General features: G+C 48.0%; 2 protein-coding genes across 3 annotated transcripts; one reads left to right on the top strand and one right to left on the bottom strand.

Moving 5' to 3' along the window:
- The first annotated feature begins 546 nt into the window (after nt 1-546).
- Nucleotides 547-6,771, top strand: LOC119819327 (interferon alpha-inducible protein 27-like protein 2B). Its single transcript, XM_038337470.1, has 6 exons — nt 547-684; nt 1,318-1,469; nt 2,185-2,316; nt 4,779-4,808; nt 5,668-5,829; nt 6,217-6,771. The coding sequence occupies exons 2-6, from the start codon at nt 1,352-1,354 to the stop codon at nt 6,546-6,548; spliced, it is 774 nt and encodes a 257-aa protein (XP_038193398.1). The 5' UTR covers nt 547-684; nt 1,318-1,351; the 3' UTR covers nt 6,549-6,771.
- A 2,450-nt stretch (nt 6,772-9,221) lies between these two features.
- LOC119819455 (interferon alpha-inducible protein 27-like protein 2A) lies at nt 9,222-10,742 on the bottom strand. 2 transcript variants are annotated; one of them, XM_038337672.1, is made up of 4 exons: nt 10,704-10,742; nt 10,557-10,586; nt 9,897-10,058; nt 9,222-9,441 (listed from the first exon to the last, which is right to left on the bottom strand). In XM_038337672.1, the coding sequence occupies exons 1-4, from the start codon at nt 10,708-10,710 to the stop codon at nt 9,368-9,370; spliced, it is 273 nt and encodes a 90-aa protein (XP_038193600.1). In that variant the 5' UTR covers nt 10,711-10,742; the 3' UTR covers nt 9,222-9,367. The 2 variants fall into 2 exon arrangements, with proteins under 2 accessions (XP_038193600.1, XP_038193599.1); XM_038337671.1 differs by lacking the exon at nt 9,222-9,441 and having other exon boundaries at nt 9,747-10,058.
- Nucleotides 10,743-13,249: the final 2,507 nt, after the last annotated feature.

The following is a 13,249-nucleotide window of genomic DNA, read 5'->3' on the forward strand; positions in this document are numbered from 1 at the left end:
TTCTTCTCACGCCGTTGAGAATAAGGGGTGAGGGTTCCACACTATATTACACACTTTCCTTTATGACAATCTACAACAAACATCTTTATATAACTTGAACTTTCTAGTCATATTGGAAGCAGCAATCCTTTAGATAAATTCCACTTAATGTGACATAATAGTTCCTAATCAAGATTATTTAATAAATCATCATAACATCAATTTTATTACTTCTAGTTCCTACAGGACACTGTCATGGGCTGGGGTAAAAACAGCCCTAGCAAAGAAGTAATATGTTACAATACACTGTAAACACAGTAACCCTCAGAAGGCCTCAGTTATAGAATAATAGCATATTCTTTCCAACCCAGAAGGACCTGGAGAGAGCAGGGAAAACAAAACCTATCTCATTGGCTGCTTTGGATCACTGGGTTTGTCATCAATCAGAGTGGATTTTTTTTTTTTTTTTCAGGCCTGGAGAACAGGGAAAAGGAAACCTATCTCATTGGCTGCCTGGATCACTGGGTGTGTCTTCAAAAAGACTGGATTTTGTTTCAGGACTGGAGAGAACAGGGAAAACGAAACCTGTCTCATCAGCAGCCTTGGACCACTGGGTGTGTCTTCAACAAGAGTGGATTTTTTTTTCAGGACTGGAAAGAACAGAGAAAAAGGAAACTTATATAATTGACGGCCGTGCATCTCTAGGTATGTCTTAAAGCAAGGGTGGATTTTCCACTCTGAAAAGTACTGAATTTAACAGAAACACATTCAAGATCCAGAGGTGGAGGGGTGGATAGATGCAAGGGTGGGGCCGTAGTTGCTGGTGGTGTCATTTCAGGATAATCAGAAAATCAATACTGGGTAAGGACAGGAGACAGATTGCTCTTTCCTGGAGCCCCTAGCCTTGGTGGCTAAGTCCCTTCAAGGTTGAGAGGAGGCCAGTGTACCCCCACTCTCTGACCCATCTTTTGTAAGCACCATCAAGAGTGCCTACCTAGGTGGAAGGGACCCAAGGCTTCAGCTGCCCCTGGAGGCTAGAGAGTAGGTGAGATGAGCTCCAAGAGTTAGAGCAACATCGCGAGAGCTTGCCATTGTCAGCAGCTAATTGTGCATGTCTTTGCCATGAATGGAGCCGTTCGCCCTGAGCAAATCACTTGCAGTGGCTGAAATGGTTCCTGAGCCCCTGTCTATTAAACAGGTGCAGGACCTTGCACTGTTACCACCAACTCTGACCAGGTGCTCTATCCACCCTGGAGTCTCAGGGATTTCCAGGTTGGATGGTGGGAATCCACCACTGGGTCCCCAGTCTCTTCAACAAAACTCCAATTCCATTAACAGATTCGGGTTGTGTTTGGAACCTCTGTTGGACCACATGGCATTGTCTGGAACAGGCACATTTGTGACTTCCCTTGTCTGTAAGATAACAGCTTCAACAGCTATGGCCAAGGCTGGAGGTGGAGTCTCGGGGACCATTCTAGCTGGCTCCCAGGGTAAGTGACCAAGGAGGCTCGAGGGTGGGGAGTGAGGAGCTAGTGATGCAGAATCCAGCATCCTGCCCTTTGCTGCCCACTCTCATACACATGGCCTCGTCTCTGAGAAAGCCCTGGAGGAGACCAGACCCTAGCATCACCTAGGCTTTCATTCCCTTAACAGCACAGACCTACATGCTTCATAAGGTCCTACTCAGAGAACTTGGTTCCTGGGGTCTACATCTGGGTTCTATATTCTATCTCGTGTCTCTTTGATTTACTAGAAGAATTCACATCTTTTCTTTTCCAAACTTTTGACCTTCTGACTCTACAAGCCAGGGTGTCAAATTCTACAAAGTTCTACACTTCAGTCCTTCTTCTGGTTTGTGTGGCCCCCTCTTCATTTTTATTTATTTATTTTCCTCCCAGATATCTTCTCTTTCACACCCAAATGTCAGGGTTTTGGTGTCAACGTGTGTGTGTGTGTGTGTGTGTGTGTGTGTGTGTGTGTTTATGCAGAGAGATTTTGGTTTTTTGCACAGCTCTCCACCTGTGTCCCTAGAAGAACCTAGGGACATGGACTTCCGAAAGCACACACAGTCTTCTGTACAGGTAGTGTTCTTTTCCTTTCTATCCCCAGGGCAGATGCACTTGAGGATTTCTCTAGACCACACAGCAGGTAATTCATGGAGGATGTGCTTCTGACACTTCACAAACTGTAACATTTTCCCTCCAGGGCTCACCCTGTTAGCCCAGACTGCCCTGGGCTCTGGAGCACCTGTGCTTGGATCTGCATTCGGAGCACTGAAGGCTGGAAGCATCCTGTCAGGGGGCCCTGCCTATGTCTTGGCTGTTTGTCCCACTGGAGGTAAGTGGCCCTGCATTTCAGACAGCCCCCTTGAGCCCCGAATTGGCACGGAGAATTGTTAAGAAAAAAAATATGAAGAGGGCAAAGAAATCCAATTAGGTCAGATCAAACCAAATTAAAATGCCCATCATTTATTAAGTACGATGCTCTTGGGAGGCAGAGCTCATGGCAGGAGGACAGGAAAGCAGGGAGGGCACGTAAACCTGAAACCATGTGTTTCTCCTCTGGGAGCCCACTTAAATACCCTGTGGGAGTGGTCGTGACCTCTCAGGAACTAGCATGCTGGGATTTGGAGTTCAGACTGATTTCAATGCAACTTCCATGCCAGGGGGCTGGGATGTATGCCAGGGTCATTGGCAAAGCTCAAGACTCAACAAGGACTATGAGAGGCAACAGTTTGTTCTCCTTTCTGCTTGTCACAAATGCAGATGGTTAGGGAATCCACAGAAGTAGATAATATAGGATCAGTAGGATATTATTGCATGTATTCATGCCTCAATTTTTAGCCTATTACATTGATAAATTCCTTAAAGTGTTCTAATAGCCTCAGAGGAAGATAACATTGTTGCCCTCCCTTTTTGGAGAGGGGGCTGAATCTATAGCCCAGGCTAGCTTAGGAGTCACTGTGCATGTAGCCCAGTAAAATTAATTAGCCTGTGACAGTTTTCCTGTCTCTTGTCTCAATACTGAAACTGTTGGCACAGCCACCATGTCTGTCATTATTATTCCTCATTAACCAGAGGGACCATTGCTGAAGGCCCTGGGCAGGAGGAATTGTAGGGCTTCTCCTTCTGTCAGGGCCAGTAAATAAAAAGGAAATTCAGAGTTGGGCAGGTGATGGTGGGAAGAGGCCCAAGACTAAAGTTCTAAATATCTCCAAAAAACTTGGCTAGTTCTATGGCCTTCAGCAGAGCCCAGCATGCTGGGATTGTGACAGATAGCACTTCTTTTGGAGCAAAGGCCTTCATGTTCATGGCCAGGGCAGCCTGGTAACAACCTCCCCTGCTTGCCAGTACCAGTGAACAGCAGAAGCTTTCCAACCATGCTAATGAACCCCTGGGTCCACATGCCCTCCAGATAGCGCTCCTGGCAACTCAATACCTGCCTTGTACAAACCTGGCTTCCACTCCCCTAGCTTAACCCATAGGCCACTAGAGAGCTGCCTAAGCTCTCTGGGTTACCTTTGACCTCCTGCCACTACCAACTTCAGCTATTTCAATCCTGGCCCAAGTGTCTGCTTGGGACCAGGATCCTGCATGCTGCCTGGGGGGCTCACAGTGTTGGGCACTGAACTCAGATGTACCCAAATAGGCTAATATGGTAGCTTAATATCTAGATTAATGAATTCTGTTCAAAGGGATCTGGGAAGGCTTCCTGGAGAAGTGAACAATGAACTGGTACCTCAGTTCATCCAAACAAGTCTCTTAAGTAGCCTTCAGCTGCGTGATGGAAGTGCATGCCTGTAATCCCATCACTTGGAAATGAGAGGCAGGTAGATCTCTGAGTTCAAGACCAGCCTGGTCTAGACAATGAGTTCCAGGAAAGCCAAGGCTACACAGAGAAACCCTGTCACTTAAAAAAAAATTAACATTCAGTTAACAAGTTTGCATCACAGATGCGCTGTCTCGATCCAGTTAGACCCTACAATGACGTACCTCATTCTGTACCATGGAGATTTTCTGCTTCCCACAGGGCCAAGAAAAGTGTCTATTAATCCACACTGGCAAACACTGAAACTGCGTCCTATCAACCAGCAGCACTATGTGAAGGGAAGAACCCACCATGATCGCTATTGTGTTTGGATGAGAACAGAACCCAAAGACTCACATAATACCCTACTTCCTCACTAGTTGGTGGAAGATTTTGGGAACATTTAGGAGGTGCAGCCTTGTTGGAGGGGATGTGTCACTAGGTTTAGATTTTGAAGTTTCAAAATCCTCCTGTGACTGCCTGCCTGCTGTTGTGCTCCTGACCATGATGGTGGCTAAGCCCTCCATCAGTCAAGCCAGGATTGCCAATTACAGTCCGAGTACTCTGTAGTCACTGAGAGAGACTACCACATGGTTTCTAGTGATACCCACAAGAATTGTGTTCTTTTTCTCTTTTTACATGGAGCCAGGACAGTCATTTCCTTATCAGCCTGTATCCCCAGCTGGTTTTGGTTTTGTTTAGTTTGAACCTAACCTGCTTTGGGGGCTACAGAGAAGAGAAAAGGTAACCACATCAGACTTCCTTCCCCACAACAGGCAAACAGCAAGTAGGCACATAATAGAAGAACAGAGCAAATCCATCTGAGATGTCTGAGTTCCCCAGAGCCAAGCAGCCTGGGCCTCCTGAGGGCAGACAGATGTACTTGGGTCCTCTCTCTCAGGGAGGAACAGACAGGGCTCTCTCCTTCCTGTAAGCAAGGTGGGGTAGGAGAGAGTGCTGATCCTCTCACGGGATCTTCTTTTCCTTTCTAGCCAAGGCTGCTGCTGCTGTGCTCGGGGGAGGTAAGTATCTTCAGGGAAGGGGTGCACGTCTGCTCCCACCCTCCCTGTAAACAGGGAGCCAGGAAGCAGCCCATGTTGCCCCAGGAGGCTTCGCTGCAGGTGCTGGGCAAGGCTGTAGATGGGGAGGAAGGAAGTAGCTAGAAAGAAGGACCTGACACAGGGTGAAGTGAATTGTAGTCACAGGCCGCATCTCTAGCAGGTACCCACCTCCTTGTTTAAGAATAGTCACCTTGATGCCTGGTGAAAGATTTTAAACTCCTTTGAGCTCCTACTTTTCCTCTATAAAAATGACCTTGTCGAGCTAACTTAGAGATTGCTAGGGTGCTGTATGGCTGAGATGAGCAGAGAGTTAGAACATACTAGACATGCTATGCAGACCCCATCAGCTTGGTGGCTCCTGACTTGCTCACTGGAGACACAGCAGGACTCTTGACGCCTCCTCCAGCCTAAAAGGTTGTGATCATATGTCTCCTGGAAAACATATTATCTTCTGCAAACACATATCTCTCACCCAAGTATTATTTCAAGGCAGTAACTGAGGCCTCAACAGCAACTTTTCTGATAAAGGTCTTGCTAACCATCAGAGCCAGCCCAGGTCTCCACCTGCAGTGACAAACATCTATCCTATGCTCCCTGATTCCTGAGTCTGGCTCTCTGGTTCAGAGCCTGCCTCTTGCCAAATGTTCCACCTGTGCTTTGAGCTTCACCAAGGAGGCCTTAGAGGAAGAGGAAAAGACCTGGCCCAGTCTGCTCTGCTCATGCTTTCCTGCTCCAGACCCCAGCAGTCCATTCCCGTTTTGACCCAGTGTGTTGTGGGTCCCTTTCCCCAAATTCACCTGAAACCAGCCTCTTCCCACAGCCATGACCGTAGCTGCTGTGCCCCCCGTGCTGGGTGCTGTGGGCTTCACTGGGACAGGAATTGCTGCCTCCTCTCTAGCAGCTAAGATGATGTCCTTGTCAGCTATTGCTAATGGGGGTGGAGTCGCGGCTGGTAGCCTGGTGGCCACTCTGCAGTCAGTGGGTAAGTGTCATGGCAGGAGAACTAGAGGGAGGGCAACACAGTCCAGCTTCTCAGTTCCTGTTTTATCTTCTTCTGGGGTTTTAGCAGGGGAGGTGGAGGAGGGAGGAAAGGATTAGCTGGAGTTTATAGATCCACCTTTGGTCCAGCCTTCTTCCTTAACAGAGGAGGATGTTATCCAGTTGGATTGATATTCGCTAGAGTTCAATTATGGACTTCCTTTTGTTTCTTGCAAAAATTGTGTGCTAGACACAGATCCCAGAGACTTTAGACGTAGCAATGCTATGGAAAGTTTGGTGCCTTAGGCCATCTGAATGATGCTGGCACTGATGACCTCTGGGACCCAGTTTGATCCCATCTCACGTTTTTCATCATTTCATTCTTCTGCAGGAGCTGCAGGACTCTCCGTGTCATCTAAAGTCCTCTTAGGCTCTGCAGCATCTGCCCTGGTGGCCAGTGTGATGGGCATCTCTCAGAGTTCCAGACCTTCTCTCCTCAGAGAAGAGGACATGAAAAGAGAGGGGACCGGTGCCAGCTTGTCCAACCTAGAGAATGGTCAGTTAACCCCAGGGGACAATCTGCCATCCTGGAATGTACAGGATCTACCCTTGGGACATCATAATGGCATCTCTAAGAGTTCTGTCCTTTCACTCCTCACAGAAGAGGACAGGGAAACAGAGGAGACATCCCAAGCTTCTCCAACCCAGAGAGTGATCACTTAACCTCAGGGAATGACCTGTCCTCTTGGGATCTACAGGATCTTCTCTTCTGGATAGTGTAATGGCATCTATGTGAGATCCAGTTCTTCTCTGTTTAGAGAACAGGGAAAAAGAGGTAACACCTCCTTGCTTGGTCAACCTAGAGAGGGATCAGTTAACCCCAGGAGATGATCTTCCAGTGGCAGATGCCTAATTGGAAATAAGAAATAAAACCAAGTTGTTGACAGCCTTTTCTTTATCATCATATGTGCTGTTTGTGCAATGAATGTTGAGCAGCGACTGTCGCCTATGTTCCCTAGGCTTGGGTGGGTTAGGCTCACCTCTTTCTCCTACCATCTTCTCACAGAGACACAGGTGTAGGTGAGTGCTCAGGTAGAATAATCTCAGCACACAAAGAGATGTTGCCCTTTGCCCTGAGAACTCTGAGCAGGTCACCTCCTCAGTGGCTCCTCCCTGCAGGGGGGACTGACCTAAATCGACCAGGCAGGTGTGGGTTGGTTAGGTCCCTATGAGGAATTCAGCATGGCTTCCTGCTTTGAGCCCACTGGTCTCATCATCAGACCTTGGTTTGTATTCCTACTGCCCTTGCACTATGTATTCAGTGATTGTTCCTGGTGGCCTTCACTCCAACCTTTTGTCTCAGCTCAGTTACCACAGAAACCTCAAACCTCTGCCTGTCCTCTGAGTTGCACAGCCTCACTGGAGGGAACTGTCTTCCCCTTTCTGTGTCCAGCACAGACCTTGACCATGCTTGTTATGCGGAAAATGCTTCACCGATTGCACTTGGTCTAGGGAAGTTGTAGAGTTTTCTACTTGGGACAGACTCAGGCATGGGAGCAGAAAAACCACCCTGGGTCCTGGCCAAGGATCACTGCCAGACAGTGAAGCTCTCCTAGAGTGGGTTTCTCTTCTGCCTGACCTGACTGGGACTCCAGCATTGCCCAAGGAAAGCAGGTTCTGAGCAGTTTTTCCCAGGTCCTTTTTACAAGGATTGAAGAACGCTTCTAGAAAAATGACCAGTGTGTCTAGGTGAGAGACTTAACACAAGAGTCAGGAATCACCCACTGGGTTACCTAGGCACTTCTGTGACCCTCACTGACGTCCACTGCCATAGACACAGAAAGACCAGAAATGCAGCCAGCTATAGTATTGGTTTTGTCAGCCCAAGTAAATAGAGAGGAACTTCCGAAGTTAGATACGAGAGGAACTTCCGAAGTTAGACACGAAGGGTCCCTAATTACTGGAGATTGCTGAAAAGGGTAACAATAAACTTTTTTTGGTTGGAGAAAATGATAAAAATGAAAAGGTTAACAATAACCTTTTACTGTGTAGGAGAAAATTCAAAACCAAAGATTGACCTCAGAAGTATTAGCAAGACTTCCAAAGACCTATAAAAGAGATCCCGGATGGACAATCAGAGAAACCAATAAGGAAGGGTCAACAAGGGCATCCTGCCCTGTGCAAAGGATTTCAAAGGTGGGGGACCTCCTAGCTCAGGTATTGGGACCCTGGAAGAGGCTAGAGGCCTATATGTCCAACTGTCTTGATCCTGTTTCTGTCTGTTGGCCACTACTGCTATGCTAATAAGGAAGCTGAGAAACTGACTTTGGATCAGGAACAATTCCTAACCCCATATGCTTTATGGAGGCCCTCTAGAGTGTCCGCTCCAGAGAGGTAGGTATCAAATGCCTGAATGATGCATTATCAACCACTTCTCCTGGACGAGCCCCACACCTGCTTCTGGAAAACTTCAGCCACCATCCCAGCTGTCCTGCTGATAGACAATGACCCGACAGATGTTCTCCATGATTGCCTGGAAGTGATTGATGCAGGGCAACCCATCAGACCTGACCTAACTGATGCCCTCACACAACCTTATGTCTTCTATGCGCTCCCCCTGAGAGACTTCTGCATGCCTCTCTTGGGGCATCTATTTGTCCCTCCTCCTGGAAGTCTTCCGGATCTTTCCCTGAAGATCAAGTCCTTGGGTCTCAGAGTTCCAAGGTTGTGACTACCATTACTGTGAAAGGTATACTGTGTCCCAATGGTTTGACAAAGGGCAGAATCTTTCTGCCTCAGGACATCAGTGTGGACCTTTTCCAGCACTGCCTTATGCATCTTGTGGGTGATGACTACCAACCTTGGGTGGGGGTGGGGTCAGCGTCCCAAGAAATAAGGCTGGAATTTCAGCCTCCTTTTCAACTTTATAGACATAGTGCGGAGGTGAGCATTTCTGATTCTATCTCCTTCCTGAGGTCCCCATGCATTAGCTCAGCCCAGTGCATCCCTGTTAGCTCTCTGTCAGTCTTTCAGCAGTACAGTGGGTTAGGTCTGTACTGCTCATCGGCCTGCATATCCAGAACCATTGATGGCAAATGACCAACAGCTTTCAGGTCAATGTTCGTGGCTACCTCTCATCTTTGCCATAGAACGAGAGCCTCTAGTAGCCCATCCTTTAATAAGGAACACAGTGAGGTCCATAAAGACCCAAATCAAAGAAAGCCCCCATGACACACAGACCATCACAACTAAGACACGGGCCACCTAAAGCCTCCTCCCTTTTTCCTGTGTGCTGACCAACATCTATTTGATCTCCAGCCTGAGTCTGGCTGTGGAAACCTGAAGGCTGAAACTCCCAGTGGCAAACTCCCTTCAAAGAGCAACAGCAAGCAAAGATAGGGACACCAGCAAAAGGTCTTTATTTTTCAGTTTTTTCTCTGATGTCAGTGAGAGACTTGGAAGATCATCTTGGGGTACACTGTCTCCTAGATACTCCGTATATTCCTTTGGGGGTCCACTGGTAGATGTGTTTTCTTTTAAGTTCAAAGCAAGACTGCAGCAGCTGCCCCAACAGTACCCAGGATCATGTTGGTTGATGTAGAGAGTCCAACGACACCTGGGAAGGGACAGTGCAGTGACAGTCAGTGGCCTGGGGCTTAGAAATGCCCAACTGTCTTTTGGTATGAACCGTAGGGCTCTGCTTTAGACAGAAATATTCAAAGTAGACCAGAAAGAGAAGACAGATTTGGGTAAACTGAGACACAGGAGAAAGAGCTCTCCAGAGAGGATGCCCCCTCTATATTGCAGTATAAAAGGGATACCTTGGAGAAGAATGCCCAGTTACGGAAGATTCAGAGCCTAGGTAGCATGAATGTTGGACCAGGACACCTTCCTGCTCTGCTCTCCAGCATCCCTTACCCTGCACCACACCCCAGCCTCACTCATAATGAACCAGATAGCAGGGACAGAACTAGAAGACACAGGTGATATATAAGGTGGAAAAGGAGGGAGAGGCAGGGAGATGCCATCCTTGGCTGTCTCTCCAGTCATCTTGCCTGGAGGGACACTTACCCACTGACTGCAGTGTGGCCACCAGGCTTCCTGCTGCAACTCCACCCCCATTGGCGATGGCTGCTGCTGACATCATCTTGGCTGCTATGGATGCTGCTGCTATTCCTGTCCCTGTGAAGCCCATGGCAGTCAGGGCTACAGGTGCAGCTCCCACACCCACGGCTGTAGGGAGAGGAGTTGTGTGGTGTGGGCTCAGAGGAAAGACCCACTCAAGAATTCCTGAACCTTTTGTGGGTCTATCTTTTACGAACAGCAGGGAAAGAGTTCCAAAGTAAAGAAGGATAGGGCAGGGTGCCATGTGGAGGCCAAGAGGTCAGTGCAGGATCTGACAGAGCCAGGGTCTTACCAAGTTGTCTGATCTTGTAGAATTCAGCATCCCTCACTGAGCCGTATGTCTATGAAAGGTTGATTAGCTACTGCAGTTTTAACTAGCCGCCTGTCCCCCTGCTCAACATATTTTTCCTTGCTGTTCATTATATATAAAACCTGGAGGAGAAACTAGGCAGGAAATTTGAAGCTCATCCCCAGAGTGAGTGAGCACAGCTCTAGCCCTGGCTCTTCCCCAGGCAGCTCCAGAATCCAGCAGAAGGCAGGACCTGGAGTAGAGCCCACCACAAAGCACAAAGCCCCACCGCCTCACAGCAGGCACAAGAAACATACCTGCTCCTACTTCAGCACCTATGAGTGTTCCTAGGGAGAGATGGGGTGGGTAGAGAAGGTTAGAGTTGGTTGAGATCAGTGAGTTCTTGGCAGGTTTGGGTCAGGGAGCCCAGTTCCCAGCCCATGCCAGCACTGAGGTCTACTAACCCAACATGGTGAGATGTCTTGTTAGCTGCTAAGTTTAGGAAGTGACTTAAATCTGAGAAGAGAGGGGCAGACCCTTGCTTCTGAACCAATAGAGACAAGGCCTGCCCCTTGCAATGAGTCAGCTCCCTGGTGGCGTTTTAAAGCAATAGGGGAAGTAGCCACCTGCTCCACCCATCTGCCTACTTCTGAGTAGATGGCTTTACTTAGATTTGTTTCAATCCTGACTGATGTTTAAAACACACACACAGACACACACACACACACACACACAGACACACACTCAACCCCCCCTGCCCTGCCCACCTTACTCTTTACCTTTTTATCTCCAGCGCACAACAGCCCCGTAGCTTTACAGTGATGGGGAGTTGGGAAGGGGTGTGTGGGGGTCAGGATGATGACACACGAAGTTATATTGGAGATCAATATTACCCCTCTGATCAGAGGGTCAGCCACAGTCTGAGGCTTGTGATGTCCAGTGTTTCTTCTTCCCTCCTCTGTATCCCTTGTGTTCTAGCCCCATTCGTGTGTGTTTTGGTATGACTGTAGCGGACGTGGTCGGCCGGCAATGGGAAATAACCAAACTAGCCTTATATGAAATATTCACCTTTAATAAAAGGAGAAAATGGGAGAAACTTACAGAGCCAGAGTTCCAGTGAAGAGCAGGGAACCAAGATAACAAATCACCAAAACAAGGATCTTTTAAAGGTATTTTGTGCCCTGGAGGGGTCATGCCCCTCAGACAAGGGATTGGTCAGCTACCCCATCAGTATGACTTTGAAATGGTAAGTTCTCTAGTGTCTAGTGGTGTCACCTTTGTGCTTTTCAAGGGGCATGGGTGCTGGGAGCGATTAGCATAAGACAAGTAGCCAGCAACAGTGTGCATCTGTCAGGGTAATAGCAAAACACCTATTTTATAATATGGGACACAATGTGTTCTGTTGTTTTGGTTTTTGAGACTGGTTTCTCTGTATAGCACTGGCCGTCCTGGAAATAAATCTCCATAATAGTCTGGCTTCGAACTCAGAAATCTGCCTGCCTTTTCTTTTCTAGTGCTGGGTTAAAGGTATGTACCACCATGCCTGGCTTCAGATGTGTTTTTCTTCTTCAACATATTAAAGTGGCCGGTGAACAGAGAAAGACATAAAAGGGAAAGGAAAGGCCATGGCTGCTCCTAAGTGTGGTGGAGGAGAACGCTCGCTACAGATATGGCTGAGAGCATAGTCAGAGCTATGGATATCTGGGGGAGTCCAGGGTGGACGTGACCAGACTGAGCCGGACTTATGGGGAGAAGCCACAGGGGAGGGAGAATGAAAAGAGAGGAGCCAGGTGCACCATTCAGGAAGTCAAAGGTACAAAAGGAGTGGGTAATGAAAATGTCTGTATTGTACAGAAAAGTGCTTCTGAGGGAAGGGCAGCATAGCCTCCCTCCTTCACACACACACACACACACACACACACACACACACACACACACACACACACACACACCGGGCTGAGAGTTCATGGTAGAGGGTTGAGTATGCCAGTCATAGCCTGTAATGGGCAGGGAGGGAGATCCTGGCTGCCAGGTCTGCTTTGAAATGCTAAATGGCCACCAGAGCCATTTGTCCTGGCTGTGAGACCTAACACCTGTATAACCTTTGGTTACAGATGAACTGGAGGGCAGGCTTCTAGGATGCTGTCTTTTTTGGTTTTTATAGCTTTTGGAAAGCATCACACTGTACACTGTGGGACCTGGTTTCTCTGCATTATTGTTGAGGGTGAGGACTTCAGCCTTCCCCAGTGAGAAACTCTCAGCACTCAGAGATAAAGGAAAAACTACTTAAGTGGTGTGCAGTGCTTCAAAGGATGCAGACTAGAACAGAAAAAACTCCTGGCTTATAGAGGGTTAGGCAGTGCCATAACCTTAGGGTGTTCTTTCATTCCCTGCCCCAAGCGAAATATTTTTTCAGACTTAAGCAAGTTTTACAGCAACTGAGATATGCACATTTCTGATTAAGCCAGTTCTGTCTTTAACAAACAGAATTGCTGTCGTTGATATTGGTGATGGTCACTTGGAAGGAAGAGAAGATGTGTGCTTTCTAGAAAAACAGGATGGGCTAGGCATGTTTGCAAAGTAGTCAGCAGTTCAGTGTTACTTTTGCTGTCTCAGATGGAGGTGGGTTCCTCTTCTGTTTTATTTTTCTTGAAGGGACTGTAGGCAGCCAGGGCTGGCAAACATGGCTCCAGCAGGCCTTTCCCTTCTCTTTCTCTCTCGTTAGTATCCAGGCACACTTTGGCTGTGCCCCTTTGGAACCTGACACAGTGTGCCAACCCTCTGCACAGCGCAAGCAGCTGCCCGACTGTATGCATGTGCAGAGGTCCCTTTAAGAGACAAGCACAGCTCACTCCTGATCTCTTTCACTTTTCAGAAGAGGCAAGTAGGTCTCTGCCTCTCTCCCTCTCCCCACCACCTTTTCTTTCTCTCTCTCTTTCTCTCCCCTCCTCCTTCCCTTTATCTTAATAAACTCCACACACAAACTCTGTCTGCACAGAGTATTCTTTCA

This window comes from Arvicola amphibius, chromosome 7 (genome assembly GCF_903992535.2).
Source record: "Arvicola amphibius chromosome 7, mArvAmp1.2, whole genome shotgun sequence".
Taxonomy (NCBI): Eukaryota; Metazoa; Chordata; class Mammalia; order Rodentia; family Cricetidae; genus Arvicola; species Arvicola amphibius.